At 39.7% G+C, this 25369-nt stretch overlaps 1 protein-coding gene across 2 annotated transcripts in view; it reads right to left on the minus strand.

The window, feature by feature from the left end:
* Positions 1-5895: 5895 nt before the first annotated feature.
* Positions 5896-25369, minus strand: part of ttc27 (tetratricopeptide repeat domain 27) — an 85896-nt gene continuing 66422 nt past the window's right edge. For both annotated transcript variants that reach the window (XM_085478494.1, XM_085478493.1), the window contains 5 exons: positions 23413-23578; positions 17298-17495; positions 13522-13633; positions 9590-9690; positions 5896-8649 (listed from right to left, as the gene is read on the minus strand). In XM_085478494.1, the coding sequence (XP_085334620.1) occupies positions 8524-8649; positions 9590-9690; positions 13522-13633; positions 17298-17495; positions 23413-23578 (703 nt within the window). In that variant the 3' untranslated portion in view covers positions 5896-8523. The remainder of the gene's footprint in view (positions 8650-9589; positions 9691-13521; positions 13634-17297; positions 17496-23412; positions 23579-25369) is intronic.

Genomic DNA, 25369 nt, shown 5'->3' on the forward strand with positions numbered 1-25369 from the left:
GCATCACGTTGGGGCAGAAAAGCATCCCCCAAATGAAAATGCATTTTGTCTGTCACAACAGTAATAATATACACTGGTCAAAAAATGAAAGGGAAACGTTGTAATTGTGTAAACTTCTGTGATATTAAACTGGTCCGTTAAGTAGCAGAGGCGTTGTTAATCAGTTTTGTGACCATGCTAGCTTGTTTTTAGCACTCTAGTGCCAGAACTCACTAACATGCTTACTGGATAATAACATGTTGTTCAGAAAGACCTGACACATATAATTGGACAAGTTTTCTATATTCCTGCTACAATAAAAATCTCTGTGCTGTCTTTAAGCTGGCCTTTTAAGATAAGATAAGATAAGATAAGATAAGATAAGATAAGATAAGATAAGATAAGATAAGATAAGATAAGATAAGATAAGATAAGATAAGATAAGATAAGATAAGATAGAACTTTATTAATCCCTCGGGTGGGTTCCTCTGGGAAATTCGGTTTCCAAAAAAGCACAGCAACGACCGAAGTTACAGTTACAGAATGTTATATATATATATATATACACACACACACACACATATAAATACAGAGACAAATATAAATAAAATATACGAAGGGGATAAATAGAATAAATAGGAATAAAAAATAAAAATACAAGTGAATTGCACATTTCAAGTATTGAGGTCTATTGCACCGTTGACTATTTACAAAGGTATTGCACAGTGAGGTGAAGAGGCACTACAGCTTAGTTGTTCCCCCCTCCTTTGTCCTCCTGTTTCCCCTCCCTCTCCCCTCCAGGGAGGAGTTAAACAGTCTGATGGCGTGTGGGACAAAGGAGTTTTTAAGTCTGTTAGTTCTTGTCTTGGGGAGAAGCAACCTGTCACTGAACAGACTCTTCTGGTTGTTAATGGCCGTGTGCAGAGGATGCCCAGCATTGTCCATAATGTCCAGCAGTTTTTTTAGTGTCCTTTTCTCTGCCACTGTCACCAGAGTGTCCAGCTTCATGCCAACCACAGAGCTAGCCTTCCTGATTTTCCAGCCACTGCAAGGATTTCTTGTTGACAGCCAGTGCGATGCACTGAGGCTTCCGCCCCAAACTCAGCACTCTGAGGCTATGAAAGGATTTCAGACAGTAAATGAACTGAGGGGCTGCACCAAGGCCCGATATACTTTGGTAGATTCCAGGAATTAAAATATTTAACCCAAAGCTAGAAGAATATATTCCCCTTGAAGGCACAAGGGGGAATTAATTTATTTCATGTGCACAAATCCCCACAACCACTCCCTTAAGTGCACCATTTTCCACCACATCACGCCAGTGGACACACAAAGTTGTGGGTGTAACATGATTTCATTATTAACTGATTCCACAAAAATTATAGCAAGGCTGATTTCTTTCATCTATTGCTACATTTGATTGCAGACGTCTTCTGCTTGCTTTGGTGGCATGAGAAAGTTTCACACATTTTACCAAAAGATTTTCCACAACACTGAAAGGTGATACTCAACAGAACCCAGAAACACATGTTTGAGAAAGAGGGTGGAGGCCATACTGTAGAAGTTGTTTGCCGAAACCAGTGGAAAAGGTTTGAGTGATGAGTTCTAGCCATGATTTCATGATAATCATAGATGATGGTGATGCAGTGTTTTCAGATCTTTTTCATCCAAATACTGTTTTCTTAGTTCCTTCTCGCAAGGATGTGACAGAAAGATCTGAGGAAGGGATGCAAGGACAACCATTCAACTTCATCCAGATGTCTGTTGAGTGGAGGTGGGGAGGTCATTTTTGATTATTATCACCATGGAAACACATGCAGTAACAGGTTCATTTTAACTTATCTCTTACGGCCTCACAACGATGGACTGATTCTTATATAGTGCTTTTCTACTCTCCCGCAGCACTCAAAGCGCTCTATACAACATGCCACATTCACTGACTCTAAACTGAGTGCTTTTCTAACAACATTCACACTCTGATGGATGCATCGTAGAGCAACTTGGTATCGAAGTCAGCCCATGCAGACTGGAGGAGCCACCAACCTTCCGATCAGTAGGTGACCTGCGCTACCTCCTGAGCTACAGCCACACCACTGTAGTACATGTACTATAGTTAGGCTGCCATAAACCCAATGTGTATTTAGCCTTGCTAAACATAAAGACAACTGCAATGTGTATAAGAATGGAACAAACAGCCCATCAAGCACATGTCCTAGCAGACTGACCAGACAGGGTCAGCATACCAAACAAGCACACTCATTTACAGAATTTCTAAAACCACAATTGTTTCCAGTTGACCAGAAAATAGATATATCACACATGCATATTAGAGTGAGAGAGCACATTTTCACATAAATGTTAACGATGTTTCAACACTTTACAAAAAACCCCACAAACTACTCACCCATCAAAACTTGGTCTTTTGGGCCTCCTGCTCAACAAAGACATTAACAACAGTTCTCTGGTGCAAATTCCTGGCGATATATACATGCTCCCTCCTCTTTTGAATACCACTTTTGTTTGATTGTGCATAATTTATAATGCCACTCTGCTTACGAACTACTCTGTAAGAGCTTGCCAAAAAAGCAAATTGTTAAATAATTGTTGTCAACATGTTCACGCGCATTTTCCACCAAATACAAAGAGGAATGCCAGGAAGAACAACTGATGTACTTCCCAGCATGTCCCACATCCCTCACCTCTACCCCTGCCATCAAAACCTTTCAGAAGGTCGCCTATTTTAAATTAGTTCAATGGAAAAATGATGTTGAGGATATATCTGCAAAGGATGTGCACTCCTCAAAAAAACAAACAGCATGCATGCTTTTAAAGGAATTAAGGAATTGACCGACCTCCACACTTGCCTGTTATAAATCCAATAGAACACCTCTGGGATGTTAATATTTGGTGTATCCGACACCACCAGGCTGCACCTCCAATTGCTCAGGAGTTCACTGATGTCTGAGTCTAAATGTGGGAGGAGAACCATGTAATGACACAACCATTCGTTGTCTCATTAGGCCAATGCCCTGATGTTGTCAGTCATGCATACAAATGTGTGGGGGCCATACAAACTGCTCAGTACCATTATGAGTGGCTGCAATGAAATTTCTAGACAAAGGACTAGTGTAAAACAAAAAATTTTTACTTTGGGTTTCAAGAAGTCTTTGAATTTGGCTCTCTGTAGGCTGACCATTTTTATTTCCATCAAAAATATGCCCCCCAACATTCGTGAGATCTGATATGTTTTCAAATTGTCCCTTTAATTTTTTTGCTTAAAAAGTAAATGGACAGTGTGTTTCTTCATTCATCAGTTATCCAACCAGGTTGACTGGTTGGATAACTGAAGTTAACAACCATCAATATTACAACCTTTTAATTAAAACATAGGTTTACAATCAATCAAGTTAACTGTGTCTTCCCGCTAACCTTTGTTGAAAATGTGATTTATGTGATGCTGAGCAGGTTATCTCAAGTATGTGGCTTATTTTGGTGACACTGTTGAGCTAATGTGATTAAATTATAAATATATTGTAATTTAATCACAATTTAATATATTGTGATTAAACTATCATGCATTGGTGTGTAGGGCTGTTATATGCCTTATGGGGATACTGCTGACACATGACAAATTGTTGTGTTTATATATCAACCTTTTAGCCTGTGACAAAGTGGATGAGCAGTTGTAATACTCTCCACTTGTCCAGAAGTGCTGACTTTTTGCACATTATGCACATTATTCTCTCTGTCTTTTTATTTGCTATCATTTGCTATTGTCAAATTAACATTGCTGCACTTACTATCCCGGCTTTGTTTGTGTAAGCCTCCTGTTGCTGGCAAAACAAACATTCAGCAAATTAAAGCAAATGCTGGAGCCTGGATCTCCTTCATCTGAGCATTCATGCCCTGGAGGACGGGGCTATGGCTCCCCACAACTCTAGCAGATACATGTAGGAACCTTTTAAAAACAAGCGTGTCCATGCTCACAGGTGTACACACAGGTGCTCACAGACACAAACTACACCCTTTTTGGCTCCTACCTCAAAGCACACTGTGCGCCGTCAATTCTACGTGCTGCACAATAATATACAATATTTAGTATTTACTTTTATATTCACATAGATCATCGCGATGATGTTGTTTATTATATTGCTTTTTTTTTTTTGCTTGTTTTTACCACCGTTCCTCTTCCCCGCTGTTTTTCTTTCCCTATACCTCTCTTTCTTTCCCCCTTTTCTTTCCCCCAGTCATGTCTGTCCCGTGTGTAGCAAGTGAAACTAAAATAAAATAAACAATAAAAGCAAAGGTGAATCAAATAGACCAATACGGCAAGGCTGTAAATCTGTTGGGCATCTTTCTTTGCCTTTAGACAATAATTCTGATGGCAAAAGAACCAAACGGGACAGGAAAAAAAAAAGGATACAAAGGGATTTGCAAAATATTTTTTCTTATATAGAGCCATTTAGTTGCGTAAATGTGTTAATCAGAAGAGTGGGGAGCTTTAGGTAATTCATTCAGTTGTGTTGAGTTTTAAATTCTAGCTAGTGGTACTGGCTAGACTAACTGAAGGGAAATTGATAGCTCTATTTAAAGTCTCTGCTTGATTCACGAGAGGTGAGCTGTGTTACCAAATCCATGTGTTGTTGAGTTTTGTTAATTAAGTTGATTCAGGGGAAGTTTTGTTAAATTTCACATATGTGAAACTTGTGTATCTTATATGTGTGTATGTATGTGTATATATATATATTTATATATGTGTGTGTGTGTGTGTGTGTATATATATATGACGGGGGTATCATATAATCACATAGGAGAAGAATAAAAAGCCTGATGACCTTCTCTACAAAAACAGTTAAACGTTATGATTGAATCATATCTGTTATTAATCTCTGTCTCTGTTCCACAGCACGTCTTTATCCTGTCTTCCTTCTCTCTCCCCAACTGGTTGTGGCAGATGGCCCCGCCCCTCCCTGAGCCTGGTTCTGCCTTCCTGTTAAAAGGGAGTTTTTCCTCCCCGCTGTCGCCAAAGTGCTTGGTCACAGGGGGTCATATGACTGTTGGGTTTTTCTCTGCATGTATTATTGTAGGGTCTACCTTACAATATAAAGTGCCTTGAAGCGACTGTTGTTGTGATTTGGTGCTGCATAAATAAAATTGAATTGAATGCTACTGTAATTCTAAACTGCTTATAATGCAACTATTTAATTCTATTAATTTTATCTACTTTATATTGCTTTGAATTTATGAATGTATTGCTTTTTTAAACATCTGTTCTTTTCAGTTATCAGCTTGTTTAATAATTAGTGAAGCAATTCGAACTGCACTAGCTTGAATGAAGGGTTCTGTACAAAAAAGTTTTAGAACTTTTCTGAATTATTAATCAAACATGATACAAAAGACACAGAACAATAATATCACTACACTGGATCAAATTGCAATTTAATATTTAGTAGAGAAACACCATATAAGAACCAGTTGATTTACACAATTTCAAGAAAACAATACCTTCTGGGATGCTGTAAACATTTGTTTTTCAAGTGCAAGTGACAGATTTTGTTGTTGCTTCTTTTGAGAAGAGATTTTGTCCAACTGAAATAAAATCCCTGCCGCATGAACTAAAGTGTGAGGTAATGGGAGTTTTGTGAATGCTGACATCAGCTTTGCAGCCCCTGCTGAGAAATACCAGGAATTCTGGGAGCGTAAGTCTGGCACGAAACAATCAAACTTGTGTTTTCTTTTATCAAAGCTGTCCTCTGGGTGATGACAGAACAGCAGCAAATCACTCTTGTGGACTTTATCTAATAATAGCATTTGGTAAATTTACAATCATATTAGGAAGATTAGTCACCAGTGCTGAGAGATCCTGTGGGTGTGATATAATGTGGTCATGAATGATGATCCAGAGCCTAAAATAGGTCATTTCTTCTTGCCATTTTTATTTAATAACTGGATGAGGCTGGAAATGTGGATTCAAACATGAATATTAGCTCAGAGAATTTACCATGAAGACAACTGTCAAAGTGCAATCATCAACATTTTACATTGTCACAGTGCTCCACTCCCTCATGCGAGATCATCCATTTATAGGGGCCTTTAAGTCCTTACCCATATGGAAAAGATATATATAAATCTTATAAAGTTTGTATCTGTCTTGTGTGAAACTTGTATGAAAAGCATATAAAGTGAAAACAGATATAAGATCCCTTGAAAAATTATATAATGAAACTTGTATGTTTTGGGTACTTACTAAAACAATGTATGAAAGTAATGAGAAAGTGGCCACTTTCATGAGTAAATCATGTAAGCCTTATATGATGATTTATATCACATATAAGTTTTTACTATTTCTTTTCCGTATGGGTATCGCTGTGGTAATACTTTCAAAACAGAGGTTCTGGCTCTTGTGACAAATGGGCAGAGAAAAACAAAACACGAGCTCCAATACAGTGAAAAAAGAAGGGAGATAAAAAACCTGAGCAATGTCAAGGTCATTTTCCTTCTAGTTGAGGAAACAAATGGTGGTCTCCTCCCTGTATGAACTGCAGGGCAATGGGATGCGTGTGTGTGTGCTCACCATGTCGGATGAGTTGGGAAATGATCTCGCAGAGCATCAGAGCATGGCTCATGGTTTTTAATAGCCTTTTTATTAGTGAGAACACAATGAGTGGAGGTGGTGTTCGAGAGCTGAGTACTAAACTTAGGTAGTTAGGAGATTAAAGGGAAAGGTAAGTCTGCTTCTCTAGTATACAATTCTTCTTTATGCAACCAATTCTTTAAGAGATAAGACTTGGTGTTAGGAATTTCATTTAAATATTCATGAAGGACGGAAAAAGTCAATCATTTTGAGTTATTCTAGAAAGAACTTACACTGCAGCTACAATATCAAAACAACTCCGATATAATAAAACATTCTGCTTGGATGTTTTTTTAATTGCTGCCATTTATGTATCTATCACTTTGTTGCTGACATAAGCACCTTAATAGCAGCCTCGCCTTTCTTAATATGAGTCACTGTACTGTTGTGCTACTGTTGTGTCTTTTGGATCATTTCTTTAATGTAAATCTATAGAAAATAATTTGACTTCAGCTTTGATGTGTACATTTATAGTACTTTACTAATCTGTTAGTTACTATTGTATAAAGCGCTTTGAGTGCTCGAGTAGAAAAGCGCTGTATAACCAGTCTATTTTCCATTTACCAACTAGCATGTAAAGTTTATGTATGCAAGTTGTTAAGCTAGTGGCAGTTTATAAAATAGCACACAACTACCTCATACAAATCTAGTCTTAGCAACTATTTGGATACATACATGTGTTATTGGCTGAAAGGGGAAGACAAGACAAACACCAATACATCCGTTTGTTTATTCCAGGCTGGTTAAGATCAGTGCCATTTCCTAGTTGACTATAAAATTATTTTAGCACAAATAGAGCTATATTGGCTTCCCTTCATTTATTCAAAATCCTGCTCCTCACATACAAGGTCTTGAATAACCAGCCCCCATCTTATCTTAATGACCTTATAGTATCATATCACCCCATTAGTGCCCTTCCCTCTCGAACTGCGGATTTACTTCAGATGAGGTAGGGCTGGATCAGGAGACCCTGAATCCTTCCTTATTTATGCTGCAATAGGTGTAGCCTGCTGGGGAATCAGTCACCTTTCTCACTCACTGTGTGTTAATAGACCTCTCTGCACTGAATCGTCACTTGTTATTAATCTCTGGCTCTCTTCCCTGTCTTCCTCCCCTCACCCAAACTGGTCGTGGTGGACGGCCATCCCTCCCTGAGGCTGGTTCTGCTGGAGGTTTCTTCCTGTTAAAAGGGAGTTTTTCTTTCCCACTGTCGTGTGTCCCAGTGCTTGCTGATAGTGGGTATAAGTACAATGAAACTGAACTAAATAGGTATAAAAAAAACGAAAGAGCCTAGATTTAATATTTTTAGAGTATGCATTTTGAAATATGTCCGACAAAGAAGTTGGAATAGAGGCTCGATTTTTCTTCCATGTTCTGTTCTGCAGAAATTACCACAATGGGTACAGTAACCTACTGTATCAATCACATTTTTACAATCTAGGTCTATTTCTTTTACTACATTTACATGTGTCTCTTCAGTGGATGAGAGAGGGATCTAAATATTTACAGATACAGATGACCTAAAGCTGCATCCTGTCCCGAGAGCCTATTCTGTATGGATGCAGCTTCAAAATCTGTCAACTGATCACTTTGTTTATCACAGATAAAGGTGATTTTATCACTTCATTTACAACAACAAAAAAATCAAAGCAAGCATTCAAATTTTTAACACTGTATTTTAAGATGCCACCCAGTGAGTGTTTACATTTCAAAGTGGACATAAAGGTATGAAAATAGGATTACAAATTCAGTCCTTTGGCTTGCTTTATTTAACAGGTTCAGTAATACACTGTGATGATAAATGCAGGTGTAGAGCTGGTTTGGGTCTTTATTACTCAGTCTTACTGAGGACCCCTGAGAACCAAAGGTTGTCTCTTTTGCCACAAAAGGGGCATATTAGAGATGGATGGTCACTGTGACTGGTTACGCAGCTTCCCACTCAGATCTTGCAGCTCGGTGATGACTTGCTCCACAGCAGTAACGCCGTCCTGCAGCTCAGCATGGATCCTCCCTGTGGCCACGTCTGTGTGGATTTGCTGGAAGACGATATACAATGGAAGAGTCAAGTATAAAGTCATTAATGTTAACTTATACCACTGAGAAGAACGACTTAACAACCCAAACGCCTGTGTCTAAATCTTCACGTCTGACATTTGTCTTGATCGCCTGCTGGAGGAGTTTGTTCAGGCAGAACAGATGCTTTGAATGGTGTCACAACCTGGTAAAGACTTTGTGTCAGGCTGCATGCTGACAACATCTGCATGAGCATGTGCTGCCGTCATCACTTACTGAGTGAAGACCACGAGCTAAAGAGGTTCCAGATACCTTATTGTTATTTTGCAGTTTAAAATAATCCTTATTTATCTTATACTAGGCCTTGATGCAACCATTGACTTCACCCTGTGTCTGATGAAAGTAATTTAGTCTTGCCCCCTTTAAGGTCTGCATTTCTTCAAGCCAACTTTTCTTCTGATTGGCTGCCCATGGTGAAGTGAGGCAGGAAGGTGTGGCTTTCTTGCTCATAGCCAAAGCTGTACACCTAGAATGACCATATAAGGATGCCCATTCTTACTAATATCATGGAGAGCCAAGAACAGAAAGAAAATGAATCAGTGATCATAGCACTCCTAAACCTAAGCTTTTACTTATATGGATGGTATGAAAATGTACTTATCTTTTAATATCAGCGTTGGTATACAACATACATTAAATGTCCGTAAACAAAGGGAAATGCAAAATAGGTGCAAACAAGGTTTAGTGTTTAATTTTTCAGGGCAGGTCAGAAGTACTTGACAAGCAGTAGGAACAACCCGAAAACATCACTGAAAGAGGTCCTATAGGAGCAATTGCTACAGTAAGAACACACACAGTAGGACAGGCTAAACTCAATCCTCCTCCTAGTTCCTGATCAGGAAAACTGTCTATAAAGTGAGGCAGATATCTGCTTCGTGCTAAGTGGGGGTCTCTTAATGTTACCTTGGCTTTGGTGGCCAGACTCCTGAGACTGAGGCGTGTAGAGGAGAGTATCTGAAGAGCTTCTGCTGGATTACTCTTCTTCACACTGCAACTGAGTGCCACTGTGATGCAGAGAAAGAGAGACTTAGAGAATGCAGGGAAAAGCTTCTGCATCTGCAGAAGCAGCATTTAGAAAGTCAGAAATCAGATTTATTACCATGGTAGTTAATTCTTTGGGACAACCGTGCACAAGCGCAAATATCAAATATAGGAATCCTAAAGGTGTCTTCCAAAACCCTCAAAAGTGTTGCATTTCATTGCTTGTGTGAGCTGTATCACTGGAGGGTGTTTGGACCATTTTGCAACCCACAAGTATGCCCCCAACATGGAGGGGATTAGGAGGAGATTAAAGGGATTAGAAAGAGTTCAACCAAGACCTGTAGTCGAGTAACAGCAACACATTTTCTAAACTCACTAGGAAGTACTATTTTGCTATCTTTTCTCTAAGCCCTCTCCATTTATTCTTCTGTCTTTAAACAAAATCAAAATCTAATCCTACAGATGGTAACACTCGAGTTATTCTCCATTTCAGATTGATTGGGCATTTCTACTGTATGACAGTGTCCAGCTCATTTTTTGGCGAATGTTTACCTCTATTTGAGTATTTCATAGAGTGTGTATATAATCAACTCCTAACCTTTTAGTACTTTGGAGGTGCTGATTCTCATTCCCACTGCTAGGATTCCCCAAATCTGAGGCCATGGTCCTCAGCTGGAAAACGATGGATTCCCCACCCCGGGTCAGAGACGAGTTCCTGCCCCAAGTGGAGCAATTTAAATATCTTGGGGTCTTGTTGACGAGTGACGGGAACAGACGAATTGGTGCTGCGGCTGCAGTGATGCGGATGTTGTATTGGTCCAGTTTGGGGAAGAGAGCGCTTAGTGTAAAAGCGAAGATCTCAATTTACTAGTCGATCGACATCCCTACCATCACATATGCCCACGAGCCGTGACTGAAAGAACGTGATCGTGGATACAAGCGGTGGAAATGGGCTTTGTCCGAAGGGTGTCTGGCCTCTCCCTTAGTGATAGGGTGAGGAATTAGGGGCTCAGAGCAGAACCACTCTGCTTAGGTTGCTGCCCCTGCGACCTGGCCATGGATAGTGGAAGAAGATAGATGGATGGAATCCTAGATTCAAGTGTGGCTGATGTTTGTAGCTTTCCCAAAATGTTTTGTAATTTTTAAGTGTCCCAGAAGCCATTTTCTGTACTCAAACACTATTAAACAATGTGTACTTGGACTTAGGCTGTATAGCTTCCGCTTAAACATAAAAGTGTCTGGTTGATAAAACTCTTGATCACCTCCCTGATTAAAGCTGCTGTTGTTCAGTGGTTCAGTTTGGACGCTTTCATTTAACAGTAATTGTTCCACCCCTTTTCCATTAGTGGACACTATAAGAATTTATGCTAGCCAATTTCAGGGGTTTTTCCTTGAAATTTAAAGTTTTTACATCATTGAGTGTTTTTTTTAATTTCACAGATTTTAAATCAGGTCAGGGGGAGATACCAGCATGTCCAACTGTGAGATTAGGTATCAATCCCAAAGGACAGGTAATGCATCGAACGCACTGAATGCTTCTCCACCTAAAAGAGAAGCTCATGACAAAGATCTGCTCCTCCATGCCCAACTGCCAATACTACATGAAGTAACAGGCCCCATCTTACTTAGAACTCATACTACCACATCACCTCAATACAACACTTTACTCTCAGTTTACTTGTGAGAGCAAAAAACTATATTAATGTGGAGTTTTGTAACACTATCAGTTTTACGTGGGTGAAAATCACCTGACATTAGTGTTTTAGGGTTAACAGTAGAATGGGAGGTAGAGGCTTCAAGTTTCTCTGTGGAACCAGCGCCCAGTTTGTATTTGGGAGACAAACTGGGCGCTTACATTTTTTTAAAGGTTATTGGCAGGAATAGATCAGGTGACCCTGAACGCTTACCCAATACATCACAAAAGTATTCTCAGCACTTTACTTGTTTGTCGTTTTGTCAAGTAAGGGAGGTGATCAAGAGTTTTATCAACCAGATGTTTTTGTGTTTAAGCAGAAGCTATACAGCCTAACTCCAAATGTTGCATGTTAAAGCCTCAAGTCTAACTATTTTTGAACAGGTTCTTCCATTCTTCTTTGCAGAACCTCTCGAGCTGCATCAGGTTAGATGCAGAGCGTCATTGCACAGCCATTTTCAGATCGCTCCAGATATGATCACTTGGGTCGGGGCTCTGGTCCTGAAGCCACTCCACTGTTATCTTGGCTGTGTGCTCTTGGCATATAAACCTTCGGTCAAGTCCGGCCTAGTGAGCACTCTGGAGCAGGTTATCATCAAGGCTCTCTGTACATGACTGCATTCATTTTTCCCTTGATCTCACATCCTCACAGCATGTGGATGTGTGCCAGCGATGGTATTGGCCAGATGATGAGCCCAATTTCCTTGAGAGAGGACACTTTGCATTTAGGCCAAAGAGTTCACTCGTTGTGGCCGGGTGGGGCAGTGCCAGGAAGCCTAGCAGGGCAGCTGGGTCTGATCAGGCTCTCCCTATATCAGGCTGCACAGCACCCCAAAAACTAAAAGCACTCTAAGTAAAAAGTCACCAATCCCGCAATATTGTGTACGTGAATTAAAACTGAACGTATTTCCATTTTGAAATAAGGGTGTAACGTGACAAAATGTGGAACAAGTGTTGTGGATACTTTCCAGATGCACTGCATGTATAATTTACCCTTTTGGTATTTGGAATAATTCATTTGCTGTTTTTATCTTAGAGGATGTAATGGTTCCTCTTTCAGATAATAAAACATTGTAAGTAAAATTTATTTATACAGCACTTTTTAAAACAGGAAGTTATTTCAAAGTGCTTCACAAGGGAATAAAAGCAAACCAAACGAAAAATAAAACACTATAAAGAGGGTATAATAGCATATCCACTAAAACAGTACACTACACATGAATATTACCTAAATGCCTGTCTAAACAGATGTGTTTTGAGTTGTTTTTTTAAAAGTAGCTACAGAGTTGATGGTGCGTAGGGGGGGAGGTAAACTGTTCCATAATATTCGAGCCAAGGTTTGAAAAGCGGGATCCCCCTTTGTTTTCAAACGAATCAGTGGATCTAAGGATCTGGTTTGGAGAGTAGGGTTGGAGAAGCTCAGTGATATAAGTGGGGGCCTCACCTTGTAGGGACATGAATGTAAAAGTGAGGATTTTAAACTGATATCTATACTCAACCGGAAGCCAGTGCAAGGATTTTAACACAGGGGTGATATGGGAGAATTTTGGTTTGAACATTGGTTTGAAGAGAGCTTGCAGATGAGCAGATGGTACTGTGATCCTGGTAGAATCAGATGATCAGAAGTACCTCTATAATGCTGCATCACAGACAGCATACAAAAAAACCCACAGACTATATGTAGCATGAGGCATTGATCGTTACTATTATTATACTGAATACAAATATTAACTAAACTAATGTAGACATGTACAAAAATCCAGTCTTATTCACTGACAATCAAATCTAACACACAAGTATTTAAAAGTATCTAAAGTATTTAAAAGTGAAGGGATTTGAATTGTGTTTTAAAGAACCCAAACATCACACCCAGGAACATGGCTAACATTAGTTGAGGGAGGAAGGATAAACTGATGGAGAATGCAAACACATTTAATACCTCACAGCATTATTATTATTTTTTCAAAGTCACTTCTGATTGCCTCTCCAGTGTTTAACTCTATGAATCTGTCTTACTGTAATGAAAACATCAAAGGTTTGAGGAGATTATCATCTAAACTGTAATCAGATATCGCTTTTCCATCTCATTGCCATCCTTTCATCTTCTCTGTTCCTCTGAGAAATGGCTGTGAGGGCATACAGAGCTGGGTGGTGAGCTAACCTTCTCCCATGTGGACAGCTTGTTTGATCACCTCCTTGAAGAGAGCAGGTTCTTTCTCCCAACCGCCTCCCTGAACCTCACAGCGATGGGCCTTGGACAGGAACTGCAGTGCCTAGAAAAACAAAACAAAACAAAACACAGAAGCTGCAGTACCATTCTGGTAGTCAAATGCAGCCCCCACTTTTACCCTTGACTTGTTTTAAATTTCCAAACAAGGAGACTGTTGGAAACCAAAAGTAGTGAATAATTGATGGTGATTCACTCGAGTGCTCAAGGAATCCGGTTGTTCAGTGATGACGCGACGAATCCTACTTCCGGGTCTAAAGTAGTCTGCGTTTAATATGGCTTTTGTGTTGTTAACATGTTTAATGTTATGTATTTTCTTCTATTTGATCTCAAAAAGCTCCTAAAACAGTCAGTGATCACTGTTGACCTCCCTCGGCTTTTATTACCGCTAATCATTTATTTAAGCTCAGTTTTTAAAACCTTAGGATGTAACTACAGCCCAGCCAATGCAGCAGTATATGAATGACTAACCTCGTATTGTGGATGGATTATCTCAGTTGTTCTCCTGGCTGAAGTTTGGTCCTTTTACAGCATCCTGCCATGCGATTACATTTGTTCCTGACCACCGAGAACACTCACGTTAACTTTTATCGAGTGGAAAAAAGTTAGCTTGTTTATATTATGCTAACATAGCTGTGTCGCTAGCGGTCATGTAGCACATCATCATATACCAGCTAGCCCAACTTCAGTAACCCTACAAACATCACTGCTGTTTAGTTTCCTGTCTTCATTTATGCTGGAAGTGATAACAGAGCTGTACGTTTTAATTTGTTTCCAAAACCCCGCAGTCAGGACATGCTATATTGTATTTATATAGAAGCTAGCTAGCTAACTCCCTGCTAACTTCTAACTCCGTTAAATGTCATAAATCCCGTTTTCATGGATGCCTGGATGTTAAACTCAATTGTTACACCTGGTAGAGCAGAACGCTGATCATTTTATTAAAGATGAAAGACTTTAGACAGTTTTTCAACTCTCAGTAATGCCATAGTGATCGTTTGATATATGGACCTGCAGCGGAGTTTAGACCCAGACACGGCTAGTGACGTCAGACTGAACAACCGGATAGAGGATTTATACGAGACCTTCTGTTAACAGATGGATCATTAGGCATCCAAACCTACAAACGGGTGTTTTCAAAGCCATCTATTGCCACTTTGTGTGGCTCAACTAAATACATGATTCAAGCAGCAAAGTTAAACAACAGGGATTACACTACAGATTTGACTTGTGAGGCCATCATGGTAACATTTTTCCACCATATGAGGTTTGTAAATGTTATTTTAATGTTCAAATGTGTTTTATGCGGTATATTACATCAGTCAGTGGCATTCTGTTAGTACAAGGAACTTTGTATTATTTCATTTTGTAAAACAAAATAAATTTAAGTATAAATAAAAATTGAAGAAAAAAAAAAGCTCCACACCAGTCTGCATCTATCCTTTATATTACTCTGATCTTGTGGCATGAATGTAAAGGACAACAGGCTATTGTTGCTGAAAGCTGCGCTTGTTTCATACTGATATATATACTGTGGCAGTCTCCATTTATGGGTGTGTTCGTCTCACTTTGTTAATGACTGGAACTGGACAAACAGAGAGCAGTAGCTTTTTTCTAATGATTTGCACATACACGCCACACAATGCTCAAGCCTTTTAATTTAGCTGATTTTTTTGATTAATGTACATTTCAAAATCAAGATTTAGCCTGTTTCTGAGCTCAGCAACAACCTTTCCCCCCCCCCCAGAGATGTGTGGTCCTTAAAAGATTAAATGATTGACATATGATTTAAAGAATAAGAATTTACAATTCTTTAGTCAGGAAGGAGTGCAGAAAGCTGAAGATGTCTAAGCAGAGTGCTGAAAGGCACAAATGTAATTCAATACAATGTATTTATATTAGAGGTGGACCGCTCCGATATTACGTATCGGTCCGATACTGACGTAAATTACTGGATCGGATATCGGAGAGAAATAAAAAATGTAATCCGATCCATTAAATATCAAAAAAGCACATCAAAAAACTTGCGACATGGCGTAACTCGGCTCATAACCGTAGCACGTCGGAGCAGTGTGCTCACATGATAGAGCGGCTGTGTGTATTTGTAGCCTCGCTACCAAACCAGCATTTCATCTCAGAGGAAGTTATCTCACAGAGAGGAATAAAGCAAATGTGTAAGTTCATCTCTGAATGTTTGTAAAGCATTTCCACGTTAAGCTTAACAACCGATACATGGAGTGACTGCCTCTTCTCCCTCCCTCTCCTGCTGCTACTTCCATGTGAAACTGATTAATGATCAGCTGATCGGCTTTTCTGTCGCGAGTCCGTCTCTCTTCTTTGTTTATCGCCCACTTTGCACCAGAAAGAGGAAACCAGCGGCTGAACAACAGCAGCACGTTTAAGCTTGATAATCTGTTGTTAGAATTGATTTAATATCACTTTCTACACCAGGATCCTTTTCTACAGCTGACGGCTGGTAACTGTGCAGGGGCGGATCTAGCAAAGTTTAGCCAGGGGGCCGATAGGGCATGAACAGGGAAAAGGGGCACAAAGACATACTTTTCTTTCTTATTCTCATTTAAAATGTCGAGCTTTTAATAAATAATTATCCGAATCTTACACCCAAAGTTTTAATCTGATGTAAAATGTATAGAAGTCCATTACTGTATATAGTAACTGTTAAGTCTAATATACCCTAGTAAGCTATAGTAATTTTCCTTTGGGAAGGTACCATCTGTGCAGTCTGCAATTCTGTTGAAGAAAGATGTTGAATCTATTTAATTATTCCTGAAAAATAATTGATTTCTGTGCATTTTTTTCACACTGCATCAAATTAAAGTTGATTACGTCGATTAAGCATCATGAGGTGGAGGGTGGGGGGTGGGGGGTGGTTCCCCATTTTTTTATTTTTTTGCTGGGAGTTTTAGAGCCCTATTGGTTAGGTTGCTTACTCTTTAAAATACCAGAATAGGGAGGATGGAGCAGGTTTAACTTTATTAGATTGATCAGTATTGCTGAACTATGAAATATTTTGGGTGCAGTGTATGTTTTGCATACAGGTATAACAGAATAGCTTTAGTGTTGTTGTTTATTTAAACTTGAGTATAAACTTATACAAAAAGCAGCAAGATATTAAAAAAACAGTTTTATTGATTAAAACACACTATATTGGATTCATATCGGTATCGGCCGATATCCAAATTTATGATATCGGTATCGGACATAAAAAAGTGGTATCGTGCCATCTCTAATTTATATAGCACCAAATCACAACAACAGTTGCCTCAAGGTGTTTTATAATGTAAGCTAAAGACAGTACATTAATAGAAAGAAAAACAAATGGTATGCTTTAATTTGATCAAATTTAAGATGATGATAAATGTTTGTGTTGAGGATTATTTTTCTGTAAAAGTCACCGCACACCACTGATTTAAGTGCATTTAGTTTTTATTAATGTTTAGGTGCCTTTACTTTGGTTTTTTATATAAACAAGAGGCAGATGAAAATGAACTTGTATGTGAAGTTGTTTCCTGCAGATTTCTGCATTACCTGTTAGGAAACAAACCGTTTGGAATCACATGCTTTGAATGAAGAGCTGGTCTGACCCTTTGTATAGTTGTAAAGTAGAAACTGGCAGATCCAAGACTTGTTAGAATAAAAAAAAACAACAAAAACAAACAAACAAAGACATGCGAGTGCATGTTACTGACCTTGTCGTCGTTTTCTGGGTTGGAGCTGTGGCCGTCACCATACAGCAGGGCATACTGTCGCCATATCTCAGCGTCACTGCTGTGGCGAGAACTGACCCGACCTAGGAGCTCCTTCAGTTTGGACTGGAGGGCTCCTGCCTGCTCACCCTGGCTGTCTGTCAAGTTCTCAACAACTGCTTTCACCAAGATCTGCAGAATCTGATGGGGAAAAAAACAAGTTTAAACATCATCATGGAAGATCTGATTTACTGATTTAAATGTGTTGCTACAACCTTAATCACTGTTAATCCAACCAGCAACGTTGCTCAAGACCATTAAAACCCCAATGACTGAGAGGCTGGATGGAAAATAATGGGCTTATGGGAAATGTGGTTTTCAGTTTTTATTTTTAAACTTGAATTTGTGATGGTATTACAGAAGTCTTTAAATAAATAGAGTTACTAGTCTGCTCATAATTATGCCAGTTTGCCACAGTTAGTACAGTTATTAGTACAATAAATAAATAATACAGTCAAAAAATAAATAAATGAAAAACAAATAACACAAGGAAGGAAACTTCTGCATGTAATACGTCAGCTTACTATTGGAACACAGATGAGTAATCAGAGGCCAATTGCACCAATAGAGTTTCGGTCTGATCATAAACTAAGCCAATCATGACTTTTTAAGTCATTCTAAGTCTGTTGCAACATCTAGGTTTAAGCCGCCTTCTTGGTATGACTGGGTGTAAATCTTATGGCTAGCCAGGAGCCAAAGTCAAAATTAGTACCGACATTAGGCATCACATGTTGACTTTACAACAAGCAAAGGTGGTAAGGACAAAAGCCATCAGCTGGACATATACAAACATGAGGAGATTACAGGTTTCAATAGCTGTCATGGTCAGGTCCCATCTTATCTTAAACACTTTTATAATACCGTATCAACCCATTAGAGCACTTTGCTCTGAGACTGCAGGCTTACTTATGAGTATATAAAAGGAGAATGGTACCCCTTTTCTGTGGAAGCAGTTTGGATTCAGGAGACAGACACCTTCTCTACTTTTAAGATTACGGTAGGCTTAAAATGCTCCTTTTGTTAAATAGTTAGGGTTGGATGAGGTGACCCTGAATCCTCCATCAGTTACTTTGCAATAAACTTGGCGGTGGCTATCATGGAAGATATGATTTACTGATTTGTGTTGCTGCACCCGTTAATGTACCGGTACCACTTTGCATGTAGGGCCTTTACCTTACAATAATAAGAGCCTTGAGGTGAATGTTTGGGGCTTTCTAGATAAAAACTGACTTGAAATTGATTAAGCCTGGTTCTGTCGCAGATTTCTTGCTTTTAAAAGGGATTAAGATTCGTGTTGAAGTGTCAGGGTGTGAAATTAGGTGCAATAGTACTAATTTCTGTGTTGAGAGAAAACAAGAATAACAGGCAAAAAGTTTCTAGGAAGTTCATTTCAAGTTCTATCCAAAAATGGAAAAGAAAATCTCCTCCCTGTGAACAGTAGCTGTAAGGAAATGAATGCATGTGCAACTATAGCCCCCATTAAACCCCATGAAGCACATTCTGCTGTAGATTTCTTGCTGTTAAAAGAGTGTTTCCTTTCCAGCATCAAGTGCTTGCTTATAGGCATTTTGTCTAATTGTTGGGGTTTTCTCTGTATATACAGAGTCTTTACCATCCATCCATTCGCTTCAACTGATCTTTTTCAGGGTCACGGGAAGCGCTGGGGCCTATCCCAGCTGTCACAGGGCGAAAGGCGGGGTCCACCCTGGACAGGTCGCCAGTCTGTCGCAGGGCCAACACACAGAGACAGACAACCATTCACACCTATGGGCAATTTAGAATAATCAATTAACCTATCCCCACAACTGTTAGGTAAAAACCCTGTGGGGTCTTTACCTAACAGTATAAAGAGCCTTGAGGCAATGGTTGCTTTGGTTTGTTGCTGTATGAATAAAACTAAAATTAAAATCAAACACTGTCTGATATATCTCTCTGACCTTACTGAAGCGCCATCTCTGCACTGTAGTTTGTGTTGCACCACAACTCAGCCCCTGATTTTTTTAAGCTGACAAAACTGTATTCATTTTGAATTTTTATTTCTTTGTACAGTGTGACTCAGTGTGTTGTCCTGTCATGAGCCTGGCAGAGTCTAATGCATAACTTTATGCTAACCTTACCGGAACAAATGCATAGCATTTCCTTTATCCGTTTCCCTGTGATTGGCACTCGTAAGCTTCGTAAGCATCAGGTGTCAGATCATATTCTCAAAAATGTTCTGAAACCCAGTAGCAGAAACCCTGACTGGCATTATTCTCATCCATGGACATGTGGAGATTTTCCAAGTTTTCCACCTCAGTGGGCAACAGAGTGCAGTGTCAGCATCAGTCTGAAGACATTTTGTCTTTCTGGTCATTCATTTGTCATTTTTGCCTCATTCCCCTGAGTCTTATCTACCATTTGCTTTCGTTATGATTGACTTTGAGTTCTAATAAATATGGCTCACTATCAAAATGTAATGACTTGTGGCTATAATAGAACCTAGGTCACAATAACTGGACCATGTTCTGGATTCGAACCCCGAACTGTTAATAGAATTTGACAGACCATTTCTCATATTGACAGTAACATTACTTTAATCTACACAGCATCTGCCTTTTTGTCTTTACAGACACTGTGTGTCAGAAGGTTGCCGGTTCGAGCCCCAGCTCCGACAGTCTCAGTCATTGTGTCCTTGGGCAAGACACTTCACCCATTGCCTACTGGTGGGGGTCAGAGAGCCCGGTGGCACTAGTGCTCAGCATCCTCGCCTCTGTCAGTGCGCCCCAGGGCAGCTGTGGCTACATTGTAGCTGCCATCACGTGTGTGTGAATGGGTGGATGACTGGATGTGTAAAGCGCTTTGGGGTCCTTAGGCACTAAGTAAAGTGCTAGACAAATACAGGCCATTTACCATTTATTTCTGCCATCTACCAGTTCTCCAACCCCCACCAGTTAGTGAACCATCTGCCAGGTTGCACTGCAGTCACAATTAAGATAAATCAACTGCAAGGCTATGGAGCAGAGACTGTAACATCATGTTAGACATCCTGCAAAACACCTCAGAGGTGTGCTGACGGACACATCCTCTACATCTGTTCAAACTCCAACACACTAAGTGTGATTTTAAGAGGGTAATCTGTAGTTCAGTCCATTTGATGGGATTTTCCAGTGAATTCTTGTGAATGTGGCAGTGCAAGTACATCTGTAAGTATTAGTTTTGTATTTTGGTATTTATCACTCTGGTGAAAAGTGATATTTAAAGGAAAAAACTAAATGAATCGATTAAGATTCCTGTTGAAGTGTCAGGGTGTTAAATTAGGTGGAAAAGTACTAATTTCTGTGTTGAGAGAAAACAAGAAAAACATGGATAACAGGCAAAGAGTTTCTAGGAAGTTCATTTCTACCCAAAAATGGAAAAGAAAATCTCCTCCCTGTGCATAGTAACTGTAAGGAAATGAATGCATGTGCGTCTATATCCCCCATTTAACCCCATGAGGCACAAAAGCTGAGTCATGTGACCACCAGCTCCTCTTGTCAGTAGCCCTTTCCACATTCCATAGGACAGCAATCCTTGGTGGCCCCTCCCACCTTCTGAGCCTGCGATGAAAAACTAACACAAAAAGCACATAAAATGAAATAAGGCAAAAACGTTGCTTCTAAATTTGTTACTGTGATCTAAGGAAATTAACATAGTCTGTCACCACCAGTTATGCAAAGCAGCATTTTAAGGTGAATCGAAGTAAAAACAGACGGGTAAAAATAGAACAGCTATTTAAAGTACAGACTTTCAAGCTTTGACAGACTTTTCGGTGATGAACTTAGGGGACAGTACTACATTTTATTAAAGTAGTCATATAAAAATATTTAATCATCTCATACACGCCAGCACACACGGGCCTGGCTGTTGCAAATCGGCATTCAACATCGCTAGTGCTGTTGAAATGACCCAGTCCAAAGTCAGGTGCCGCTGACTTTGGACTGGTTTTAATCGCGTTCCCTTGATGATGATCTGCACGAGTTTGACATCTACATTATACAAAATACAGAAGACTGCAACATCAGCCATTGGTTTCTGAACTTTACCCTTTAAAGCCTTATTTGCTTTTATTATTCAAATGTTTTTATTACATAAAAAGCACCTTGAATTAATTGGAATAATTTAACAAGAAAAAAGATCGAGTAGAGGATTAAAGCAGGAAAAAAGCCAGAAGTTGAAAATGCCACAAATGAAGAGGGATGGCTGTCAGAAGCTACTCTTAAGGAAGGGAAACAATCAGGACAGGCAGGTGTATGCCAAATTACACAGGAACTGGACTGAATATCAAAAGCAGCAGCCATCTGTGAAACACAGTGGAGCTTCTGTCAAGGTTTGGTGCAGCACTTCAGGCAGTGGTAATGGCGAGCTTGTCAAAATTGAACAAGTTCTATGTTCACTGAATTATAAACACAGAAAAGTACAGTGAGATTCTGATCCACCAGTACCATCTGTAATCCAGGTCAAACAGATTGACCTGGATTTAAAACAAAGTTGAACACACATGTGGGCAGTGGGCCGGTCGCGGCTGGCCTTTGCAGAGCCTGAATCTCAACATTATTGGAGCAGTGTGGGGTTATCTAGACAGAGAACAGAACAAAAGGCAGGCAAGATTCAAGGAAGAGCTTTGGGCCATCGTTGTAGAAGCCTGGAGTCTGAGTCAGACTGCAGCTGTTCGGGGACCGAATTCTAACACACAAAAAAGTGGTTGCTATGACTACTTGCAATCTGTTGCTTGATATTTTAAAAAAATACAATTCCCAATTTTTCCTAGTTGCAAGGAGGTTGTAGTTTTGTTCTCACTCTAGTGTGACTGAGCTATCATTAGTCACAGTTGATATTACTAAACACTCCTTTTACAGCACTCCTTAAATGTGCAATTTCATGCTCTTTTCCATGAAAGGGCTTTGGTGTTAGGTTGTCTGTAGGAGATTGTCGGCCATTAATAAACTGTTCAAGAAAACTGTGTTCTGAGAAGATATTTAAAAATGAGGAGGAGGCAAGCAGAGAACTAAAGACTGAGTGAGCTGCTCTGAAGCTGCTGCTGCTGACCTTTTCAACCGGTGTGCTTTTACATCTGCCAACCTTATTGATGAGGCTGACCAGGACACAACCTGCATAAATGACCATTTTGGTTGTTTGAAACAGAGACGACAAAGAGGGACACAACAAAAGAGAGAAAAGAAGAAGATCATGTATTGTGGGATAAATGTGACTGTTTGTATATTTAATTCCGAGGCCCACAGGATCTCTGAGTCAGAGCTGTGATTTTATCCATTCCCATTAGGCTGGAAGACGTCTTCTTCAAAATTAATTGCTCAAAACTATGTGAGTAAAATGACTGCAGGGCTGAAGCAGACCATTAACAATGGAAATACTACCACTGGCTGTCTCGCCTTGTTTATTCAAAGCTGATGGTTAATTTCTTATTTAGAATGCATCAGTTGCTGTGGAATTAATGAGCTGTGACTACAAGAGGCTTTTCCTTCAGAGTTTCTAAATGACTCGGCATGAGTGACCACAGTGATAAAGATTAAGTTTCATCTGCTCGGTGTGTTGTGATTGGACAACAAATCACGTTTCCCCGTCTCACAAAGCTCTGAGACTTTGCACAGAGTAGAAGAGGTGGATAAAGCCAAAACGCTGAACTTGAGCCAAGTATTCCAGAATTTAGAGAAATGTATATCTTTTGTTTCAAAAGTTCTTCCTTTCAACACAGACAAAGCTTCATTTACAGAAAGTCAGTTAATTGGTGCAACTTATTAGGAGCACTGCAAGGTGAAAGAAATACAGAGAGCAAAGGGACCAATTCCTGCTTCACAGCTCTGTCTCATGTGTTCAAGTCAGACATTTTTATTTGTTATTTTTGACCATGGTGAGCTAAACCTAACAGATTTCAGGAGACATAGATTGCCCCTGAGAAGCTTTATCCAGCCAGGTATAGTTTATTGTTTGCCAAGCTGTGTCTCATTAGACACGCAGCCTAGAATAAATGTTTTCCCCATTCTACATGGAACAAAAGAAGAGACTAAGTGCAGTCATGTACCTGGATGTCCTTGTAGTTCTCCCTCAGGTCCATAAGACGGTGGTATGCCTTGATGGCTTCAGCAAAATCTCCGATGTCAGTGCTAACAACAATGAAGTTCTCCCAGATCTGCCAGTGTTCGTAATTACACTTAAGGGCTTCCTGCAGGGTTCGAAAAGCCTTATTTCTGCCAATGACAAAAAGGAGAGACAAGTTAGAAGTAGATCATTAAATGTGTTGAACAGAGTTCTAGGAAGTTCTAGGCTTGGTTCATTTCAAAACTGCTTGAGCTTAACTGGCAGTAGAACTAACCAGGTATTAATTAAAAACTCGCCTGCTTTGCTTCGGTTTCAGGCCCGAACGGACAGAAGGCTGCTGTCAAGGGCTAAAAGTCTACCTCTGTATCTGAAAAGCCCCCACAGCCAGAAATTACAAAAAAAACAAAAAACACAGAGACACGAACATGGGCTGGAATGAAGAACTTCACATATTTTTATTTGGAGTATTTTTATTGTTTGTTTGTTTATCTGTACATTATAAATACATAAATAAATATCTGAACACTGTCTGGATGGTTACAAAGTTCTGGGAAGTTCTGATGCTTGTAACGACTGCTGTGAAGACTGTCTCAGCAGGCAGGCAGAGATGACTGTAAACTGGGACAGGCGAGATACTATTTTACAGCAAAGCTTAAGAATGCACTGGATTTACTTCTGAATGACTAAATGACAGCATGGGACACCCTGAATGAGAGCGACTTCACTCATCTGTAATGGCAAGTTTGTCATACAGTTCAATTCAGAATTACTTTGGTCTAAATTCCTTTTATAGACATTAGGGAAGAAAGACAATGGTTGAATATTAATAAATTCCATTCCACTAAGCTGTTTCCCCCCCACACAGATTTAACGATGAAGCTAGATCAAAAAGAAGCTCACAGTTCGCACGCAGTCCTCCACAGTAAGCAGATACTGACACCAGCTGAGGACTGTCTACACTAACTACAGATGAACAACAGCCTCCGTTTTAAAGCAGTTACTGCTGACAACAAAAACAGTTAACTTCTGCTCTGTTTCATGAAAGTCTCAGTATACTGAGAAGCAATAATTAGGGTTTCCCCCTAAAACCTCAGCATGATGACTAAGTGAAGAGCTTTAGGACAGAGCAAGTTTTGGCGATACAAACTTTTGAGCTGCAAAGCACACCAAGTGCAGACTGCACACTTATTCAGAAAACATCTCCCTCTACTAAAAACCAACACTCCTAGCAGTAACTATCACAACTACAACAGGCATAAGACGTGATTTTTGTTCACAGATTTTATGCAATATGCAGTAAATTCAGTACAACTGATTCATTTAAATACTCTTTTCCTGAAAGGGAAACTCTTTATGCCACAAGGCTGCAAAAACACTCTTGTCCCAAACTATCAGCCACAGAAATGACCCTCTTTAATACATCCAGTAGCTTTTTAATGTCAAGAGAAGGCTTTTCACTGCTGTCCACAGTGTGTTCTTTTGTTGTGTCTCTCATAACATCTGCAGATGGCCGCCCCTCCCTGATCTGCCAGAGGTTTCTTCCTGTTGAAAGGGATTTTTTCCTTACCACTGTTGCCAGGTGCTTGCTCAAAGAGGTTTGTGTAACTGTTGGGGTTTTGTCTGTATTATATAGCAGCGGTCCCCAACCCTCGGGCCACGGACTGGTACCGGTCTGTGAGTCGTTTAGTACCAGGCTGCGAGAGGTGAGGCTCGGGTGTGAAATTTATGTTTTTTGGGGTTTTTATCGTTTTTTTATCTTTATTTTTTATCGTTTTTATCGATAACTTGGTTTCTCCTGGTTCTTTTCACGTGTTTTATGAATATATTTTCTTGTTTTTTGGTACCGGTACTGGTTTTATTTTGTTGTATTTATCCACGACACCTTAAAGGCCGGTCTGTGAAAATATTGTCGGACATAAACCAGTCCGTGGCGCAAAAAA

The sequence above is a fragment of the Copadichromis virginalis genome, linkage group LG13, assembly GCF_057382275.1.
Source record: "Copadichromis virginalis isolate Kocher_CV1m ecotype Utaka linkage group LG13, C_Virginalis_male_GT1.1, whole genome shotgun sequence".
In the NCBI taxonomy this organism is placed as follows: Eukaryota; Metazoa; Chordata; class Actinopteri; order Cichliformes; family Cichlidae; genus Copadichromis; species Copadichromis virginalis.